This window comes from Amaranthus tricolor, chromosome 3 (assembly GCF_026212465.1).
Source record: "Amaranthus tricolor cultivar Red isolate AtriRed21 chromosome 3, ASM2621246v1, whole genome shotgun sequence".
In the NCBI taxonomy this organism is placed as follows: Eukaryota; Viridiplantae; Streptophyta; class Magnoliopsida; order Caryophyllales; family Amaranthaceae; genus Amaranthus; species Amaranthus tricolor.
The window spans coordinates 24281539-24304565 of record NC_080049.1 but is presented as its reverse complement, the minus strand read 5'-3'; the positions used below and the strand labels follow the sequence as shown (position 1 = coordinate 24304565).

General features: G+C 31.9%; 1 protein-coding gene across 3 annotated transcripts; it reads right to left on the bottom strand.

Moving 5' to 3' along the window:
- Positions 1 to 15195: 15195 nt before the first annotated feature.
- On the bottom strand, positions 15196 to 22145 carry LOC130808179 (lipid phosphate phosphatase epsilon 2, chloroplastic). Of its 3 annotated transcripts, XR_009040704.1 has the most exons (6): positions 21583 to 22116; positions 20558 to 20783; positions 15973 to 16028; positions 15801 to 15872; positions 15595 to 15668; positions 15433 to 15497 (listed from the first exon to the last, which is right to left on the bottom strand). XR_009040704.1 is itself a non-coding variant. In XM_057673647.1 (5 exons), exons 1-5 carry the CDS (start codon positions 21925 to 21927, stop codon positions 15270 to 15272), a joined length of 945 nt encoding a protein of 314 aa, XP_057529630.1. In that variant the 5' UTR covers positions 21928 to 22145; the 3' UTR covers positions 15196 to 15269. The 3 variants fall into 3 exon arrangements, 2 of the variants coding, with proteins under 2 accessions (XP_057529630.1, XP_057529631.1); XM_057673647.1 differs by lacking the exon at positions 15973 to 16028 and having other exon boundaries at positions 15196 to 15497; positions 21583 to 22145; XM_057673648.1 differs by lacking the exons at positions 15801 to 15872; positions 15973 to 16028 and having other exon boundaries at positions 15196 to 15497; positions 21583 to 22145.
- Between the last annotated feature and the right edge of the window lie 882 nt (positions 22146 to 23027).

Below are 23027 nucleotides of genomic sequence, written 5' to 3'. Positions count from 1 at the left end.
GTTAAATCTTGAAAATAAAAGTAGGTATATAGATGTGAATTTAAAAGAGAAAATAAATTAAAAAATATTATAGTACGAGAAAAATAAAAGAAACGAAAGATATTTAACCTTGATACGAGAAATATAAAGGAAAAGGAAGATGATCAATCTTATTTTGAGGGAGAATGAGCGAAACGTTCCCCCCCCAAGGATAGATATTTACGCCCATAATAAAAGGATTAATTCTTCTATCTCATTTTTTATCACCTTACAATTATTTTATAACTTTAACGACAATAATATTCTCTTAGTTTGCTACTTTAATAACCTTGTTTTCTTACTTTTATTTTTATTTTCCCTATATAGACTTTGTGCTATGGCTAATTATTGAAAATACGTAACTAAATCACAATTCTAAATTGACAATATCAATTTTTTATCGTAAGTTTTTATCTAATAAGAACACACACAACACACAACACACAACACACACACTATCCGAGCGCCCAAATCTGTCTATAAACCCTGTCACAAACCAAGATAGACCTTCTTAAAGGTCAACCATGAGTTCATAACCATATTTTATTTTATGTTAGATATTCCACTTGTAAATAGAAGACATAGATTTTAACATGCGACTTTTTATCAAGTTGATTATTTCCAAACATTAATTATAAATTTATAATTTTAATTTCGATTGATATGGACTATGGACTATGGATTAGAGGCGTTCAATGGGACAGGTCGACCCAACAAGTCATGGGTTGGGTTACATTTTAAGGAGTCATTAGCGGGTCTAGTCAATAATGGGGCAGGTCATTAACGGGCCTTTGTGTAAAGGGTCAGATCTGGTCGGATAATTATAAGTATTACTTGCGAAAAAATTACCACTTTTTCTTATATTTTTAAAGGATATTATTATATACATAAGTGGATTTACCCAACGGGCTATAAAGTATAATAAAAAACTATTTTATGAACTTTTTAAAAATAGGTCAAAGTGAGTCAAATTTAAATGACTTTTGACCTGTCCTGATCTAGTCTATTTAAATTTGGCCCGACCTGGCCCGTTGAATACCTTGGAGTATGAATTTACCTATTCAGATGATGAGATGGTGAAATGGACTATGATACAGCAACAACACCGTATATTTTCTTATAGGAGTCACGGTTTCACCTACATCAAATCGAAGAGGGTCCCCCTAGTTAACAACGTATACAAACCGTGTGTCCATATATATGAAGGTGCCTAAGTCTATGTAGTCTTGTCTCAGTCTCATAATTCGCCATATATGTACATAAGTGATAATTGAGATTAGTTCTTGTTTCATTTGCACGAGTAGATTTTATTTTTGGGAAATTCGATGTAGTATTTTTGAGTTTTTGACTTTTTTAAAATTATTTTTTATATTCATATAGTGGCCTTGAACTTTAAAATTTTACCATGTGATAGATAAAATATTAAAGTTTTTGGTTAAATTAAGTATTTATTTTGAGTGGATTTTGAAATATGTGGTCAGTTAGGTTTTGACGACATTTGTTTTTTGAAACAAATATCATTATGTTGGTTAAAAAATAGCGTAAAGTTAACAAAAAACTTTTCATTTGTCTACCAAGTGGAAAAATTAAAAGATAAAGGTCACCACGTGAATTAAAAATATAAAATTTGTCTACCACATAAATTAGTAGAAAATTCACGATTACCCCATGAAATTTTTCCTTATTTTTTTAAGTAAAGTACTCAGCTCAATTTTCATTTAGTTCTCTTTCTCTCATCTTAACTTCTGGTAATATAATTAAAAAACATTGTATAATCGTTACCTTGTTTATTTTATTGCTATTTTTTTTTATTATATTTTCAAATTTGTCTCTATTTCTTTTTTCGTTGTCTTCTCTTTTACTTTTCTATAAAATAAAGTCTTTCAACTTAATTTTAATATTGAAACAATATGAATGACAAATTACACCTAAAATCTCGAGGTAATAAGTAAAGATTTTATGATTTTTGCTAAATTTCTTAATATTTTCAAAAAAAAAATGAATTGCAGGTCGCACAAAACATGCGACTAAAACATAAACTCGACTTAAGTCTAGTCACACGCTTGTGCAACTTGACCTAGGTCAACTTGCAATCTTTTATTTAATAATTTCTTAAAGTTTTATTTTTTTTTAATCTGTGCATGATATCTTGGAGGATTTTGTGGTGACGAAGAAAATTATTCTAAAATATTTATTATGGATAAGCAATTTGAATCGAGAGATAAATTGCATGCTTGAGCGAATGAAATAACTGTTATTAATTATCTTCTTTTTACTCGTCTATCTTATACGCAAAAGGATCAGAGGATCATTCTACAATAAGTATATATCTACACTATCATCGATACAGTAGGTTTAAGGGTCCATGACATGACTTAGATAAAGCAGCACATCCAGGATCAAAAACTATGGCATGTGGTTATCCTTTTATAATTATTGGATATTTTCGTTAATCTAGAAAAAGACCACGAAAGTTGAGAGTGCAAGGACGTGAATCTCATTCTTCATTAAGAGGAAGATTAAATAGACGAACTCAATCATCAGTTGGATTGACTTTTATTTCAATTTATCTCTTATGTTCAATTTTGGTTTCTTTAATAAGGTTAATTTATTCAAGTATTTTTACAAAGACAACTTCAATTATATAGATGGAGCAAGTTGAGATTTCTCACTTTTTTCTTAGTCATAATTTCTTCTACACATCGTAATCTCTTCTACATATTCTAACTTGTCAAGGAACCAACTCAACCAAAAGCTTAAGCTGATGGTTGAGGCTCCAGGATATGAGTCTATGACCGAAATCGGACCCAACTACTAGGATCGTTAGTGGAATCGAAATCAAGTACGATCATTGGTGGGATCGTTACACTAGTGGAAAAAACCTCATTTGCTGCGGTTTTTTGGCCATAATATATTGCGATTTTGGCCCCAAGCATTAGTGATAGCAACAGATGACCTATTGTAAATGCTGCGGTTTAAAACCGCAGCAGAAAAGTCAACCATATGCTGCTGGTCCCCCTAAAACCGCAGCATATAGTGCAAGACTATATGCTGCAGGCCTCCACAAAACCGCAGCATATAGTTTTGCCCTATATGCTACTGTTTTATGGAGGCCCGCATCATATATATATATATATATATATATATATATATATATATATATATTTGCTTTTTTCATTTAATACTAATAAATAATTCAATTATGTACAATGTAAACAATGATTAATCCAATAATCCAATGATAATCACCAATTATCACCAATAATCTCTTTGTAAACTCTCGATCGTATATATAATAATATGTATGTACATATACAAATTAAAGTCCTAAAAGTAAATAATTACATTATTTACCAAGAACAAAAATTAGCAAGATACGCAGCAATCTTGTCTTTCAATTGGCGCATTTCTCCATCTCTCAAAGGGCGTGTTTCCCTTGGAATGTCGTATGAAACGTATAATATAATATTAAATTAAATGATACATAAACATTAGATTTTACCAATAGTAAATATATAATATTATAATTTAAGAACGTAACAAATACTTACGGCGTCAATATTTTCGATTCCAACCTCCTTCACGGATTGTAAGATATGCACTATACATACTATATTTAGAGCGTGTATACACAAAGATATAATAATAAACCATAATAAGCAAAAAAGAACAAAAATACTAGCAAAAAAAATTTAAATTAGTACTTCTGAACGATCCTACCAACGATCCTAACGATCCTACCAATAATCCTTAGAATCGACTAGGATTATTGGTAGGATCGTTAGGATCGTTGGTTGGATCGTTCAAAAGTACTAATTTAAATTTTTTTGCTAGTATTTTTGTTCTTTTTTGCTTATTATAGTTTATTATTATATCTTGGTGTATACACGCTCTAAATATAGTATTTTGTCATTTCATTAAGCATAGAGAAAAAATGGCATTAGAATATTAGAAAAGTAAAATATGTATGTATCTAAAATTAAAGCAAAATCTTAAAAAATTTATAGGTTCTTAGTGCATTTTTATATTGCAAATGATCAAACAATAAACATAGACATAATACAACTTATTATTCCTGCAAATTTGTAGGATCATCCGATCCTACGATCCGATTTCACCGGTTGATTTCGATCCTAAATCAAATCTCCACCCTGACAATCTTGATTGACATAAATTTTACAAAAATCTAATATTTTTGCCTATCAAATAGAAAAATTAAAAGTTTACAATCACTATATAAATAAAAAAATATGACAACCACGTCAAAAAAAAAAGCCCAAAATTGAAAGTCGAAAATTCCAAAACAAAATTTGTAACTAGCCTGTTATATATGGATTTTGGGCGACAATTATTGAGGCCTACTTAGAAGGCTAGCTTTTCAATTATAGAAGTGTTTGCTTTGTCATTTTTATGCATGTCACAATAAATATGAAGAGTTGCTTAAATTCCGAATTCAATATAGTAATTGTTACTTTCTTAACTCTTAAGAAAGGGTGTTTCATCTTACCTCAAATTATATAAATATATAAGAATTTTAGAGTTCGTTTGGTAGTCGATATTAAATGATAGAAATGATAATGTGAAGTTAGTTTAATTTTGATAGGAATATTTTTTGACAAGTTTAATAATTATACTTGTTCTTTCCAACAATTTTATTTTCTTTCACTACAACAAAATTAACTTTTTGCAACATAGGATTAAGTGACATTAAAAATAGTATCGCTGATTTATATTTTTAGTATGATAATTATTAGTTTTTATTTTAGGTTCTACTATAAAGTGATTTAGAGACATTTTATTTGACCTTTAATGACATATGTAATTGTTACTATATGTTATACTGATATTTATGAGAAATGTCACTAGATTCTATGTCGTGAAAAGCTTTAGTATGATTTTTTATTATGCTGCTAAAAGGTCTAATAAATATCGTTAAATTCACTATATATACCATTAAAAATTTAAAGTATTGACATTTAAATTAAATTTTACTAAATATATTCCACTAAAAGTAGGTTATGTTGTAGTGTTTACAAAATTCGTTCCAATACATTTACCATTTGAAAATGTAGTATTAGGTGGTAATGGAAAATTATGAATAAAAAAATATTTTCATGATTTATGTTTTATTACCATGGGAATGACATGGTACATGTACATCTATGGAAATTTAAACAAACGTTTAGTACCAATAAGCAAACGGACCGTTAGAGTTATATTAATTCAATAATCCATTTATCTATTATTACAATTTAAAAGATGCTTTAATATGTAGAAACTGGGTATAAAAAAAGGAAATTATTAATGGTACCCTTGAGTTTTGGCACTTTATCAATGGTACCCCTAAGTTTTTTTTAATATCAATGGTGCCCTCGTACTATTGAGCGTTTTACAACCATAACCTTTTAAAACTTTTTCTGTCCAAAATCGTCCAAAACTGTTAACTTTTTTCTTTTTCTTTTATTTTTCAATTCAAAACATAAAAGAAAGTTAACAGTTTTGAATGATTTGGACGGAAAAAAGTTTAAAAAGATTACGGTTGTAAAACGCTCAATAATACAAGGATACCATTAATAATAAAAAAACTTAAGAGTACCATTAATAAAATGCAAAAACTCAGGGGCATCATTGACAATTTCCAAAAAAATTTGTTTTGTCACTTTTTTGTTCTTTCCCTTTAATTTCTCCAAATTTAGAGAACAAATTTGACAATGCGGTAACAATAACACTAAAGCAAAAGACTTAAACCTAATAATATGAGATCAAATTAACTACTATATATAAATAAAATGAACATATAAAAGAAATTTTATTTTTTAGATAATTAGTTATTGTAATCATTATCAATATCATATCCTATTTATGTGGTTTATAAAAGTTATAATTAAAGTCTAGAAAGGTATAACAAATACATATTATATCCTTGAGATAAGACACAAGTAATATAAATAATTTAGTTTATACCCTTGAAAATGTTTGGTTTTGTTTAATTGCAAGGACACATGTACCATAAATTTATGGAAGATTATAATTCAAAATGCTTACTTTATTTATTCATCTCAATTATTTTTTGGTTGGTTTAGCAATTGATATAAGTTCTTGTAAATTTCCATTAATACAGATACGTTATGCAGTAAAAAGATGTAGTTTGAATGAAGCTATACAAACTTAGAAATACAATAAAAAGCGATCAAAAAGCATTTTAGATATATAATTGATATAAAAATAGTTTATTTATCGATTAAAAGGTGAGATACATATATAAGAAAGAAAAAAACTGAAATTTTTAAATTAATTACACATGGTAAATTTGAATTTTTGATTTTTCGTATGGTAGACAAACAAATTTCAATCCGTTTGTTGATCTTGAAGTTTCAACTTTTTCATATGATTGACAAAAAGATACGTTTTTTGTTAAATTAATTACTTATTTTGATCAAATTTTCAAAAAAGTGTCACACAAGGGTGATTAAGATGTTTATTCCTATGAAAAAAATTGTTATGATGGATGATAACTACTTAAATTTAAAGAAAACTTTACCTTTTGTCTATCAAATAGAATACACCGAAAAATTGCATTTAAAATTAAAAATAAAATGATGAATATTTGTTGATAAATAATGACGTGGGTGGGAGGTGGGGGGACACAATTTCCATCATTTAATAACCGAAAGGATTTTGATAATGTATTGTCTCTAACACAAGTAAAGTTCATGGAGGTAGTGCAGCAGAGCCAGATGAGAGGTTCATTCTGATTCAAATCAAACTGATGAAAGAGAACACTTAGTGGCCCTCCGGCAAATATATCCAATTTACTTACAATGTTTGCTTTTTCACATAATTTAATGTAATATAATTTAATTTTTAATATTTTTAATTATATATAATAAAAAATTATAAAAATTTGATATTAATAATCTTTATAATGAGACGAATCAAATAAGATCTCACTTAACTATGATTTAACATATAGATTAAAAACTAATCACAAATTAAAAGTGATGAATAAATAGTGCTATTTTTCTAATATTGCAACTAATTTGGAACGGATGAAGTATAATCGCATCTCTCTACTACACAACCATCTCATGCACATTGTTCTATTCTTACGTTTAGAGGAGGTTTTAAGCACATTCAACGTGTTCGACTATATATTAACCGTTCAAAGATGTAAAATTGTTACAAAAAATATCATAATTTATGAAATTGCATAGGGCCTTCAAAAAATTTGTCAATTTTTGCTCCATCTTTGCTTATGTCCCACTTATTATGTATCGTTTAAGCATTTAGCTGAAATAATTTTTGATTGTAAAATAATGCGATAAAAATTCAATTCTCATACATACATTATCAATTTATCATTCATGTATCCCTCATAAAATTTGGCTTATTTCCTTCCCAAAAAAGGCCAAAACAAATTCATATATATGATACTCCTGCACTTTTGTACTAGGAGTGTTAATGTAAATAATTATTCGACCTTTAATTTTTTTATTTCGACCACAGCACAATCAAACCAAATCTAATAGGAACTCGGCAAAACAAATTGTAGCAGAGCGAATTTTTTTATAATTTTCGTAGTTTCTAACTCTAAGTAACTAAATAAAAGTCATTGTAGCCCGTTTGATAATTGGTATTAAATGTTGAAATTGTAATGAAAATTCAATGAAATATTGATAGATAAATCACTTGACAAGTTTAATAGTCATACTTAGTCTATTTCATTCATTTCATTTTCTTCAGAAAGTTGTGCACTACTATTTGAAGAAGTTGTATTCGATGATAATGCATGTTCTATTGTTGTGCTTCAAATTTGGAGGATAATTAGACCTTTTATTTTATTTATCGATCACATTATCCATCACAATCAAACTAAATGTATTAATTATGCTAACAATTAATAACAACGTTATGTAACCAAGCCTTGGCTTACCAATTACAGCAAGTTCTGTTTGTGCATGAACGTAGGTTGGTCTATGTTGTTGCAAGTGTCAAGGAACCAACTCAACCAAAAGTTTATGCTAATGGTTGAGGCCCCAGGATATGTTATATACTCTAACACGCCCCCTCACACGAGACCCTATTGGGGTAGAAGTGTGGATGCGCATAGGTGCTGAATATTCCACTTTAAATGAGGGGTGGTTGAGATTCGAACCCGTGACCTCTCACGTTGGCTTCTGATACCATGTCAAGGAACCAACTCAACCAAAAGCTTAAGCTAATGGTTGAGGCCCCAGGATATGTTATATACTCTAACAGCAAGTATAGAGTCCCTTGCATGGGCTTTTACGAATGTGCCTGCATTTGTTGTGTATATACATGGATGATGTTTGTTATACTTTGCAATTGATGTTGATGAACATAACAGCTTAATTCAAGGTCAAGATTGATCTTGCTTTTTCTTAAATAATTTATTATCTCTTTAGTAACTTCACAAAACATGTGCATATCATTTGATTAGTATGCAGACCTAAAGTCAGAAAGATAATGCCATTTTGTTTTACAGGAAACTTTCCATTAGTATTTGTTGTTCATACAAAGAACTCAAATCATGGAGTACAAGATGTTCTTAATCCAATCCCTTTATTCAAACTAAGCTTTTCACAAACAGTGGATATTAGAATGGGAATGCGGGTGGGGTGTCATGTTATCAAATCAGAAAAGCAAAAACTAAGTGTTAAAAGGGTTTTGAACTTAGTAACCTTTTGGTTAAATTTTCTTCTTTTTTTTTTACCAACTTAGCCGACAGAACTTATAATACTAATTTTTTTCACAAAATTTAACTGATGTCAGTTGACATCATTGAACCCCCACTATATCCGCCCATGGGTGGGAGCACAAAACACACATCTAAGAACACAAAAATTATTAATGATCCAATCCTTACATACCGTAAGAACAATCTCTCAAGCACAAAGTTTTCACCTTTAATGGTGTGTGATGGTTGGATCATTAATGTAAAGGTTGATATATGAGGGCTTGATACCTTTTTGTTTTGTTTCAAATATTATTGCAGAGAAAAGGGTGATTTCTTACTAGCTTTCATAACCCTGAAGACTTCAGGATTAAATCACAAAAGTAGGCTACACCATTTTGTTTTGCCAGTCACATGCAAACAACTTCTCTTATATGAAGTTATTCTACAAACTAATAAACACATCAGGCATACAATGTTATCTTTTTACTATATATGACTTTTTTCATCAACAGCAAAAAAAAAGTTTGACTTTTATGTAAAGATAAAAGCATGGTGTAGCTGTTAGACTCTTAGCCCTTAGGCTCTTAATTTTCGAGATAAAATTTACCACATGCCTCTAGTCCTCCCTTTACAAAGAGTACGATTATGAATTGTCCGTCATATTTTCTCATCCAAACCCTATTTTCAAGCGGAATATTGGGTTGATGATGATGCATTAATGATGATAAAAGCATGGAATAGACTCTTAGACTCTCGTACCGTAAAATACTCAAAGTCTCACTTATTTTACATTATTTACTTAAAAAAGCTCTCGAATCATTTACTTGAAAAAGATCTCGCTACATAAAGCATGGGTTTAATCATTAGGGTTTATCCCTTAACCCTAGAGAGGAAAACTACTCACTAGACATAATGATAAATATGCAATTAATGATGACTAAAACCTTAATTGAAATACTACACATGAAAATGATGAATAATTTAATGCAAAAAGACAAGTAATAAAGTAATAAAGCAAGAACACTTATTATTGGAGAGAAACATAAATATAAATTGCAATAAAATTAAATGTAACAATGAAAGCTCTCAAAGAAGAAGAAATAACAAAAAGAGAGAGAAAACTGTAATTAAAACTAAGAAAAAACTGACTTATGATAAAAAAAATAACTACCACTATTATAGTGGCTCCAAAAAAATAACCGTCAAAAACACGTGAAGAGCACCTGATGCAAAGGCGACGACTCCTGAGTCCTGACATCAGAAGCGACGAGTCGTCGCTTTTGTTCTGCCTGGATTTTGCGACTTCAGTGAATATGCGATGAGTCGTGGCAAGTTGGGGACGAGTCGTCGCTTTGCCTCTGGATGGATATGCATAGATCAGTAAGTATGCGACGAGTCGTGGCAAATTGGGATGACTCGTCGCTTTGTCTCTAGACTAGTATGTTCAGATCAATAGATATGCAATGAGTCGTGGCTTCTAGGGGACGACTCGTCGCTTTGCCTCTGGACTCCATTAGCTCTGCGACGGGTCGTGACTTTTTGATGCACCTTAGCTACGACTCGTTTCTTTCCCTTGGGGCTTGTTTGGCTCGATCTCTTCACTTCTGTTAGGGGTCTTAGGCCATTTCTCCAAGCCTTCACCCTCTTATCACCTCCAGAACCTAATAAAACTCCAATTTTTGCTTAAAATTACATAAAATACAATCTTTAACATATGAGATAAAAATATCAAATAATACTATCAATACTACCTAAAACCCACTAAAACATCACATAAAGAACATAAAAATAATATAAATAAATGCAATACCAGAACTCATATCTACGTCACTCTAAAATAAGTGGTTGTACATTTAATTTGGATAATCAAGTATTCTAATAGTGAAGTTTCCTAATTACTACTATTAATTTATTACAAGTTACAAGATACAACCTTATGCTGTGATCAAATTTCCTATGTGGAGATACAATTAGACTATTAGAGATAAGCGCATCAACAAATAAGCAATTAGATGTCGAGCCTTATCTTAATTGAAAACCAAGTATCACTTTAGATAGATTATTAATTAAGATTTTGTTATATTAGTGTATATAATATATTATAGACTTCAACCATTAGTTGGGGCTTTTGGTTGAGTTGGTGTCTTGATATGGTATCAGAAGCCAGTGTGATAAGAGGTTATAGGTTCGAATCTCAAGCACCACTTATTTAAAGTGTAACGCCGGGTATGAAGAGGAACTATGTTGCATCCACACTTCTAGTTCAAAGGTCTCTCGTATGAAAGAATGTGTTAAAATATATAACATATCTTGGGACCTCAACCATCAGCTTAAGCTTTTATTGAGTTGGTTCTTTTAACATCTTAAATTATTATATTATTATCATCACCATACAAGTTATACAACTTCAGACATCACCCATGACCGAAACATAAACATCCATAAGCAAACTTGATAAGAACCTCCTTTTAAGGCCAAACCGAATGGAATAAAGTAAAAAGCTAATAAAAATATTTATGTCTTGAAATAAATTTGTCAAGATCGATACGATGTTAAAAACTTTGATGAACGATAATAATTTCAATGAACTAACAAACATTTGATAAAATAAAATTGTTAAACACAATGATTTAAGGAGGTTCACCCAATGATGGCTACGTCCTCCGTGGTGTGTAGTTGCTTGTTTATATTATTTGATTATTTCAATGGAGTAAAAATACTCTTACTAATGAAGTTTTACAATTGAGTAAGAGATAAAAAAAGTCTATGTGTTTGGCTTAGGGGTTGTATTGATGTGTTTGACGTTGAGCATGAGAGCTCTCTATTTATAGTACTAAGTACATTCAATGAGAATACAACCTTAATTCTGAGTATTAACTACTTTGAAACAGCTCCAAGAAGTTAAAGGGACGAAAAACAGCAACTTATGAATCGTTAGAAAGTCCGCTCGACCAAAACAGAGGCTCGCTCGGTCGGGCGGCTTGGTCGAGCGAGCTACAGGCAGCTTCTGGATACATTTTATTTGTTCGCTCGACCCACCCAAGAACTCGCTTGGTCGAGTGACCTTCAGTATCCTTTCTATCAGTTTCTGCTCGAGCAAAGCATTTTCTAAAATCCTTTGCACTTCTTCATTAAACACCATTAAAACTAATAACTCCCATGATTACTTCAACAAATAAATCACACTTAAACACCACAACCATTAAGTTACTAACTAAATTCCAATCCAAAGGATTCCATTCCATCACTTACATATATGAATGCACACGTTAATTATGCACTCAAGTCACATTATTCATAACATGTATCATTTATAACAATATATGCTCAGAATATTATGTCTCATCCACCTTCAGAAATCCCAATTGATGATTTGATGAAGAATCTACTTGCACTTGCACTTGCACTTGCATTAATAATTGGTTCTAAGTTTTGTAGAGTACATATTCACTAATTACTGCTCATTAACTAACTTTTATGTAATACTTTTTAATTTAAACTTAATTTATTGTGAGGTTCTATTTTCTATTTTTAAGGCCGTTAGACGTGAATGTTCTACATAAGTATAAATTATTCATTTTGGACCGAGCTTGTATTCATTTGTTTTTGAAAACTTTTTCAAAAGGTCTTAAAAATAGGATCGCTTTTATATTTATCAATTGTTTTTTTAATTTTTTTCATGTGAGACTTAGACCAAAAACCATATTACTCATGTCATTTCCTCCAAGGATAAAATGTCTTCGATCCTTGCGTGGCTACTTCACCGCGAGACATTCTCCCTTTTCATAATGTCAAGAAGACCATTGATACATGCCATCAAGATTAGATTTTTTCTCATTACGAGGTCACACTAAGAATTCGATCACACATATGTAATAGCAAATCAATATATTATCTATGGTGTTGTGTTGGAAAATAAGATAAAATAAAAATAAATTTATTAAAATTAGTTATTTTCAAAAATTTTGTATGATTTCTTTTGGTTAGTTTATGATTGTATCCTTTAAATTAGTTAAAACTTGTTATTATAAAATAAAATTCTTCAAAGGTAGATGAAAGACTGAAAACCCCAAAAAAATGACAAAGAAACTTTTTTCACAGTCTAACTTGGTATTAAAAACCAATTCGATCTGAATCAGATCTAAAATAATAACATCTAAAAAAACTCAAAGACTATAATATCCTTTCAAAAAAAATCACTACAATAGAAACTTTAATTACTAAGAACTAAAGATTGCAAGTATTACAACAATTACTCACCCACAAACTAACTCATGATAACATTACTCCATTAATATTTTTGAAAATTTAAACAACCAAAATTACATTGAATGAATCCGATTAATGAATTCAGCAATTAGTGGAAGGAAACGACATAATCATATTAATGTCAATCTTCCTCCTCGAAACGGCCAAAGATTACATTCATTGGGCCAACAAAGATGGAGTTGTTATATTTTAGATAATCGAAAATATTGAATTAGAGTTGGTCAATTAATACATTGACTTCCTTACAGCAAAGGAATTATGAAAAATAAATCAAAGTGATGTATAATGCCAGAGGAGATGGACTACAAATTTTTTATCAAACCGTAAAAACATACACCATTAAAAAGTGACATAAATTCATAGAGACATATTATAGTAAACTCATATCCATGTCAAAAGAAATTGATAGAAGAAGCTTAACCCCATGAAAATCCTAGAGAACATAATCACGTTAGAAGTTAACAGTTGATTTACATTAATTGTCAAGGAACCAACTCAATCAAAAGTTTAAGCTGATAGTTAAAATTTTATATGTTATATACTCTAACACGCCCCCTCCCACAAGAGCCATTTGGGCTAGAAGTGTGGATGCGACACAGCTCCTCCTCATATATGGCGCTGAATATTCCACTTTAATTGAGGGGTAATTGAAAATCGAACTCGTGACCTCTTGTCACATTGGCTCTGGTATCATGCCAAGGACCAACTCAACCAAAAGCTTAGCATTCCTCCCTAATTGATTACTCCCACATGCGAACTTGACGAGGGTTCGCATGTGAGGGGTGTTGGGATGAGTTATCTCACATCGATAAATTGAAATTGATGTGCACACTCAATAAGTTATTGGAGTCCTTCTTCTCATAGCCATATGGTTTTGGGATGGTATATATCTCCTTGATTTATGAAGTGTGTTTTTCCCCGTTAACGTGCTGACATTCACAATAAATCCAGCCTAATTTAATATTTTTCTCGTTAACGTGCTGACATTCACAATAAGTCCAGCCTAATTTAAGATTGAATTTAATAAAACTTATAAATAATGTTGACATGAAAATTGGGTTTACGTATAATACTTTTAGATATGTCATGTCATCCTAAATTCTATTCTTGTGTAACGCGTTCTTTCTTCATTCTATCCTATAATAAAACAAATAAAGTTGAAAATGTCTAAATTATTTGAGCTATTCTAGTGAGAAACTATCTTTCGATAAGACGACATCAAAATAAAGAGCTTAGATGTTAATAGTGGAATTAGTTGAATTAATCAGCTCTTGTATAAAAAGCATCTTACGGTGAGATTGTCTCATATAAGAGTAATGATCGGCTCAAAACTTTGGTATTATTTTATCCAAAAGGTAGTAGCCAAATGCTCCAATCCAATAAGGTTAAAAAAACTCATAATAGAATACGTGTCTTTAAAGTAAAGGAAAAGTTGGAATCATATGTTCAGACTGATTCTCCGTACTTTTGTTCCTGCAAGTTCCAAAACACGGTAACTTCCAAATGGGCCCTAAAAAGACAATGTTTCAACACTTATAAATGGTCTGACAAATGGGCCTTAAGACAGCCAGGAGTTTCTTAGTATCCCTTGACTCTTATATTGTCTCATATCCCTTAAAATACCCTTTTATCCGGAGCTTTTATAGAAAAATGATCACAATTTTGCAAACCATCAACGGAATAAGAAAAAGGAGCAAATTCTTCCCAATTATGTACTCCTTCATTAACTATGATTAAGCCCCATCTTCTATATTAGTTTGTTTTGATAAGTTTAACCCATAATCTCACGTAGAGGTGTTTAAAACAAATCGACCCAATATTTTACCTAATTTTATAATGAAACCCAATTGACCCAACTTAAAAATGAATTTATAGTTATATAAAAACTAATGTGGACACAAAACTCAATTTTAAACCGATTTGAATCACTTAACTCAAAATCGACTTAATAACCCGAATAAACGCCTCTACCTGTAACATCCCCCCCCCCCCCCACACACACACATATATATATATATAACAATATTAGGGTTTATTAATGTTGAATAGAAATCGATTAGGGGCCTAGCCAAGTGGTAAGGCATCGGGTTTTGGTCCCGCTATTCGGAGGTTCGAATCCTTCCGTCCCAGAATATATGTAATTTAAGATCGTATTTTTCTGTTTATAAGGTTTAAAATAGAATTGTATTCTTTCTACTAACTACTAATGATTTTAACGAAAATGAATCTTATCTTTTTTTTTTTTCACATTTCATCAAATTTGAATTCCAAAAATATATATATATCATCGTTCATATCTAAACCAATTAAGTAAAACATATAAAGAAAATCCCAGGGAGCAAATAGCCGCTCCCAAGACTATAGAAGCTTGAACCCACAACTGGGAATTGAATGCTCGAGAGACAACTGCATCCCACGACCAAAACCATGCAAGCGAAAAACAGGAGCCCAAGACAGCGCCTACAACAATCTGATCGATTGTATGCAGCTTCTGTGTGACTCGTAGCCATGACTGCAATCAAACCAGAAAAGAAAAGGCTTAAAATTAAAGCAACACTTTCCAGACCGAAAGTACTAATACACGATAGATAGATAGATAGATAACTTACAAGATATGAACCAAATACCAGTGAAACAGCTGCAAAGATTGCAGTGAATTCGTTCCACCCCAACCACTCTACCACTGCAGCAGGCATGGAAATGGTACATCAAGAACAGAACGTTTTTTCATACAGAAAGCTTTTCAAAAATAAAAGAAACTAGAGTGGTTAAAAATGGAGATAAGATACAAAAACAGAGTAAAGACCCATATTACGTTGTTGAGATATATACATAATTTGAGCATTATAATGTTCATAAATCACTACGCAAACGCCCTTTTTGATTTCTGCAAATTGAAGAAATTAAAGAACAAAATTTAAAAGGCAGAAACAATAAACAGAACAGCTGAATGTATTGAATTATGTAGTTATACTTGCAGCCATTACCAGTTTGCATTTAATGCTCATTTTGCGTTTCGCCTCAAGTTTGACAGAATTATCGCCTTAAACAATCAACAAACAAGTAACCAGATAATCGGATGATGATGCTCGTTGCAAACTATAAAGAATCATCCTCCCATTAGAAATAGTAGTTACATTGTTCGAAAATGTCCTAAATACGCATATGAAAACTTTTTCCAGACATTGTGCTGTAGTGTCTGTTAATGCTCCAATGATACACCTTTTAAGCAGAAGCATTGATCACTGAATAGCTCCATGAAAGATAAAGTTTGATCATACGCAACCAAAAGGAACAAAAGGACATATAGGGAGCTTAATTAATCACTCAGAAGTTTACAGAAGCATCAGATAGACTACTGACATAGAATAATAGTTCAACATCAGCTCCATCTAGACAACATTTTCTGAAAAAGCAAATATGACAAATACCTTGCGCTTTCATCCAATTCCTTTAAAGTTCCAAATCATAGTGAAAAAGACATGATTTTGGTCAGTCATGTAACAGCCATAAAATGGCTTTTGCGGTCACAGTGATAGTTTTGCCGTTGACTCAGCCTATTGTCACGGTACGCTCAAAAACCTTTTAAATATGGCCCCGATATTATGCGGGCATTAATTTGCACTATGTTTCAAATTGAGTTGTTCTTAAAGGCCCAATGTGCCTATGATCACAACGATGCTTATTAAGATACCCTAGGCCTTAACTGTTCACATAAAACACACCTCATTGACTTGATATGAAAGCATTGCACACTTTGGTTCCTACAAACTCCACATGCATTAAAACAGTGTCAATAATGCTAGTAATGTCAAAGCCTTAATCCCAACAAGCAATAGCAGCAACATATCCAAGGTTGAAAAGCAAGAAACTTAAAAAATCCTATGCAATCCCCAAAAATAATGTGAATGGAACAACTTCTTCAAAGATAGTACCCTATACGACCTTACTTGAACAGGATATGTTCCATAGGCTCGTACTTCTCTGTCTTTAGTATCTAAAGATAGTACCCTATATTAATACACACTATATTCCCAATATGGAAAAGTACATAGAAGAGAAGGCAGACCAAGAGGGAATAACACACGTCTCTCCCATTTGCATATGTGAAACTAATACATATACTCCTACCATCTTATACCAAAACAAAAAAATCTAAATGGTTGATAAACTTCCAAGAAAATAAACAAACCACTAAATGAACATCCAACAAAACACTTGTTTCACTAAATTAATAAAGTGCCAAGCCAACACTCATGAATCATGATCCTTGCAATCTATTCATGTCAAATCAAACCCCCTTTTTTTGTGTAATGGCTGGTGTTGAATTCAAGATTCTTTAACTCTTTATCTTGATTCCTTGAAGGAGCTAGAGAATTATTGTTTTTGATTTCAAATTATAAGGGGCAATAGAAAATGACTCGTTAAATTATGTGCACTTTTAATTATGTATGTTCTAACAAGAGTTATGTATACATCCAACCCCAAACCCCTTCAAGGTGAAAGCCTAGGTGGGATTCATTTAATAGCATCGAGGTAATGGATTGTTGTTTGAAATCACTTCTACTTGGATAGCTCTTCTTAAAGAGGTCATAATTTACTCATATATCATATGAAGGTGATGCCAATAAGAAAGGAAACTACATTCTAAGGTGTTTTCAACGATAAACATGCCCAAAATGTTTTAGTCATGGGTATGATATGGCCATTTTTAGTTAGGTTGTTCTGAAGAGAATAATTTTGTTGGTGACGTCCATATTGTCGCCATTTATAGCACTTATTATATGCGCCTAATGAGATTCCTACGACTTTTGTAGAGTTATAAGCTAAATTTGTGTTAAAAACTTCAAGTATAGAGGAACTTTTGAGGTTTTCATAAACAATAAATGATAGAGAATGATTAAAGATAGAAATCACACTAAAGACCTCACATAATCAAGAACAAAACTACCAAAATTATTGCATAAAACCAACCCCAAAGATATGAACTTAAATAATTGATTGTATCATCTATCGATGTCCAAACTCTCTAAGCTACAATAAACGACAGTTGTGTAAAATCCTAACCTTCCAATAATCTTTTGTAACATTTTCACCGAAGGAGATTCTTAGTGTGATGCTCAGATTCGCCTTCCACCCTACCCTATCGATGTCCAAACAACACAAATGAGATATGGACAAGAGATACAAGTTGAACTTGTATAGATACATACTAACATGTAACCAAAGTATGGGAAGGTTAAAAATCCTTAAAAAATTCTTATACTCACATATGCACAAATAACACCCAAAGGTATCCAACACATGATCCTTAAGTGAAGACTTAAAGAGCATGATGTGGCATCAACGAGAAAGAGAGAGAAAATATAACTACACAAAGAAAGAAAGGGAAAGAAAGAAAGAAAAGGGGATAAGCGAGGGAATTATATGAAGAGTAGGAAGATGAAATTTCAAATTCTGATTTATGTTTTATATCACACAGTTGTTGCTTGTTAGAGAAAAGCTCATTAATAATTTTTTCAAAAAAATCCTTACACCATTTATCATTATTTTATCTAAAAAAATCTTATTTCTTATGTCAGTATCTTTTCATTTATAGCCATAAAACTATTTTAAAACAAATTTTAACTACCTTCATTGTCAAACTTTACATAATTGATTTGTAGCTTGTTGACGAGCTTAAATATGAATTTTGGATCCTTCTCATACGAGTCCTCGAATCCTCAAAATTAGAACACAACGAGTCCAACGCTCGAATCCCTTACACAAGTCTAACATTCTTACCTAAAAAATCACAACTTTGCACACATCAAAAATACACTAAATGCATCCATCTTCAAGACATGAATATATTAATGAACAAGATCAATCATGTTAGAAGCTAATAGGTGATTGGGAGCCAAACTATTTTTTTTTTTCAATCAAGATCCGTATTTTAAATGAACGCCAGGAGAAAAAATATAAGATAGAGTTTTAGAATCTAATTGTTGGCGTAAAAAAGGGAGAGGAATCGAATAGAGAACAGATGAGTTCAACTCATAGTCTATGCAATTTGGACTTGAATATGCATCAAATAGATTATTAAGCTCACCATCCTTAGGTGACTTTATTGATAATGATAATACTTCAATTTATTGAAGGGGCTAGACATCCTAGCTTACAACTTTATTAATAATATACAATTATTAATATTGTTTGGCACAAAGTTTCAACTCTAAAGCTCTTGTTTTGCAAGTTGTTAAGCTTATTTTACCAATCCCAAGCCAAGGGCCAACTAATTGAATTCCAGAAAAGTCAAAACCCTTGGGTCCAATTGTCAGCCTATTCCTTTTAAGGCTCTAGATTCCAGCATACCCCAATTCACAAGTATGGGCTTCACACCATTACTGCCAAATATTCAGCTCCAAGAAAGCAAATAACCCTTTCCAAAGCCTTTTTTCACTTTCTCTTCTTTACATGTGATTTATAAATGTGTTCCATTCAACTACTAAGTCCATTCATGTCCTTGACATGGAATAATGAGTAATGACATGGTTAACAACAAAGATGCTAACTCTTAACGAGTCCTTACTATGCATGAAAACAAAGATTTTGGAACATCATGAGACAATTCAAACTTTCAAAGTGGAGAATGTTATCCACCAGTGCAACACCCTATAAACTTCCAATCCATAATCAGAAACGATCGTTCTCTAGCAAGTTTTTGAGAAATTTCTACAATTTAACCTAAATACGACCATATTTCCTATTTATAAACTCAAACTCCGAATATGTTAGTCAGTAAAAAATAGGAAAAATTGTCGGGAATAATCTCATCTATTGACGATCCGCTGTGAATAATCCGTATTATCGATTATTTAAGAATAATCCCACCTTTTCACTATTTTTGCTCGTGGCACCCCTGGAAAAAAGTGACCGGCTAATGCGGGTTTTCATGTGGATTTTATTTCTTCTATTCTCTTTATTTCATCTATCTCCATAGAAATCTATTTTCAAACCATCATCTTCAAATTCCTCTTCCATCTTCAAATTCCAAACCATCATCTTCAAACCACGAAGTAAACCAATGTATTTGGTATTGGAGTTCATATTTTCAGAAATAAAAAAAAAATGAAGAAGATGGGTGAACAAGGTAGGTGAAGAAGTAGGTGAAGAAGAAGAACCAAAATGAAGAAAGTAGGTGAGAAGAAGAATAAGAATGAAGAAAGTTAGGGTTAAGGACGAAGATGGGCGAACAAGATAAAGACATAAAAGGGAATGAGGATAATACCTGCAACAACTACATGGAAACCTGAATTAGTGGTCACTTTTTTTCAGGGGTGCCACGAGCAAAAATAGTGGAAATGTGGGATTATTCATAAATAATCGATAGTACGGATTATTCACGGCGGATCGTCAATAGATGGGATTATTCCCGACAATTTTTCCTAAAAAACATAAGATAGTAAATTGTAAGTAAAAAAATAGGCATATATGTATGTGCCAGAAACATACATGGACAGCAATCAGAAAAAAAGCAATGACTAAGCTTCGGTGTTAACTTAAGACATAAGGTAGTTCAAAGAGAATTACTTGACAAGACGACAAACGAGAAAGTAAAGAAGATGGACTGTGCATGGGATGATGGCATGCCAGGGTCAGATCTCACATTTGCCACTGGACGCTCTTGATTCAATACTCTTTTCAAAGCAACAGAAAGCACAGTATTCAGAACAGAACCCATGGCAGCCCACAATGCCTCAGCATCATGTCTCCCAAGAAGAACAGCACCAAATAAAATCGCCACGAACCACTTGCTCTGCATACAAGTGATACAATAATGACATTACTTAGGCTACCTAGAAATCAAAAATCTATAACTTAGCTATGAAGATTTATGTTTTGCATTCCAATTTCCAAAATAAGGAGAATTCGTAACACTGTGTTTGGATAGAGGAGGATTTGGAAAGATGACAGATTCATTGTTTGGATAACAAAAAGGGAAGGGAGGGATTTGGAGAAAAAACATGGGCAAACTTTATTAAGAATGCAATCTCTCCTAAAGTAAAAAGATTTGGAAGGAAAACCCTAATTTTCCTCCATTTTCACTTCCCTTCTCTTTTAAGCAAACAATTTGCATTCGCCCTCCTTATCCTCCCCTTCTTTTCCCTTCCTTCTCTTCCCCTTCCCTTCCTTTCTTTCATCTCCTAATTTGCTTCCAAACATAGTGTTATTGGGAAATTGATCTTCCAGTTAGTGCTGAGATGCCTCAACCACATTCACGGGGTGAAAAGGAAAGCCGTCAACCACCATGCAACCCATGATTATCTAACAATTGATATTAGTTTAAGACAAACCAAGACTTAACCCAAAACAATATAATTTGACGCTAAACTCCACTATTGGCCATGAAGGATGGGGTTTTCCGCACTATCACTACTTGTTTCTCTCCGCACAAAATCATAATCGATTAATAAATTCATTTTAGTAAACAGTTATAATTGCTACAAATTAAGGCATCGTTCTAAAGTTTGATTTACCTAAATCCAAACAAACGCAGAATAATATGGTATGGAAACAATCATGATTTATAAAAAGAATGAATAAATAAGACTCACAGAACGATTAAGAATGGCTTCAATTTCAGAAGAAACAAAATTGGAATGAATCTTGGTAGACCCATCAACTAAAGTTTCCTGCTCAAGAACACTGATATTTTCTTCACCAGCTTCTGACTCTAAAGCAGGGATTTTAATGATTCTTTCACCCATTAACCTTCTTCTTCTTCTTTTAAAAATTGGGTTTTTTCCAGAAAGAAATTCACAAGAAAGAACAAACTTTGGATGGTAAGAAAAGCAGGTATTGTGGAAGAAAAGATACCCAGATTGGAAATTGGTGGAAGCTTTAATCTTGTTAGGAAATATTAAAATAGGAAATAGGGTTAACGAGTTTGTTATTGACATGGAGTTTAAGCTCTTTCAGAAATAAGAAACTGTATATGAAATTTGTTGTTTGAAATGGAGGAAGGAACTTGGTACTTGGTAGATGTGAAACCCATTTGAAAACGGTGTTGATTTCTTGCAAGCTTGAAAGTTGAAACACGACATGATGTATCATGTATAGGCCTAATCATGTATGTATGTCATATGTGGCTGTGGTGGTGTTTTGCTCAAACTTGTTGGGAGACCTTGTGTTTCTCTACCAAAAGAATAGTTATGTGGGCCCATTAGGTTAGTTATTTCTTTAAAATTTTGGGAAAATAGATATAATATTTTGAACTTTAGCCAAAAATAGTTTATCAGGTCGAACTTTAAGTGTTGTGTTTATTGATTAGTTTTCATCGAATAGGCTTTTATCTATTGGTGACATGAACATCAAGTCACTTGTTGATGTGTCTGCCACACGCTCATAAGTCACATGTGTTGTCAAGTATGCTGCTAGCCTACTACATGTCCACATCACTATAGAGAGTCATGTGTACAATCATGTTAGCCGGTGACTTGATGTTTACATAGTATCAATTATAGTCATATTCAATACATTTTGATCTTTATCACATTTAATTGGAAAAGTCCAAAAATGAGTATAGTTTTATAGGCTATTTAAGTGAACTTTTTCGTTTATAGTAAATGGGTATGTAGACAGAAACAAAATTTGTTATTAGTGGTGTCCCTTATCACAATTACAGGATATAGTTTTATCATTTCTTATTTCCTAACTAATGACTCCTCTATATAAAAGAGATTATTTAAGGGTTTCAAGAGGTTCCATATAAATAGATCATAGGACATCAATGCCTCTACAGTCTCCACTACAAAAATGTCGTAGGTTTGACATAAATTAAGTCACAAAAGATCCCATCACCTTCGCGTTAGTACAGATAAAGAAAAATTATTTTATTGGGGCTCAACTTTGCTCCTTCCTACACTAATAGGCTAAACTTGTAAATTGCATTCTTTGAGTTGAACTACGAGAGTCGTTTCTGAAATCATACCATCAAAATAAGGGATGTAGGTTACAAACTTCATTATAAGTTATCACCTTAATTACCTTATTTGGACAT

Bases quoted from the DNA above. Each gene is read 5' to 3' on its own strand.
- LOC130808179 (XM_057673647.1), bottom strand. From the start codon at position 21,927: ATGTCAATAACAAACTCGTTAACCCTATTTCCTATTTTAATATTTCCT. The intron at 20,784-21,582 runs GTGAGTCTTATT...ACTTGTATGCAG, and splicing joins AAGCCATTCTTAATCGTTCT to AGCAAGTGGTTCGTGGCGAT. The intron at 15,873-20,557 runs GTAATTCTCTTT...TTCAATTTGCAG, and splicing joins CTCGTTTGTCGTCTTGTCAA to AAATCAAAAAGGGCGTTTGC.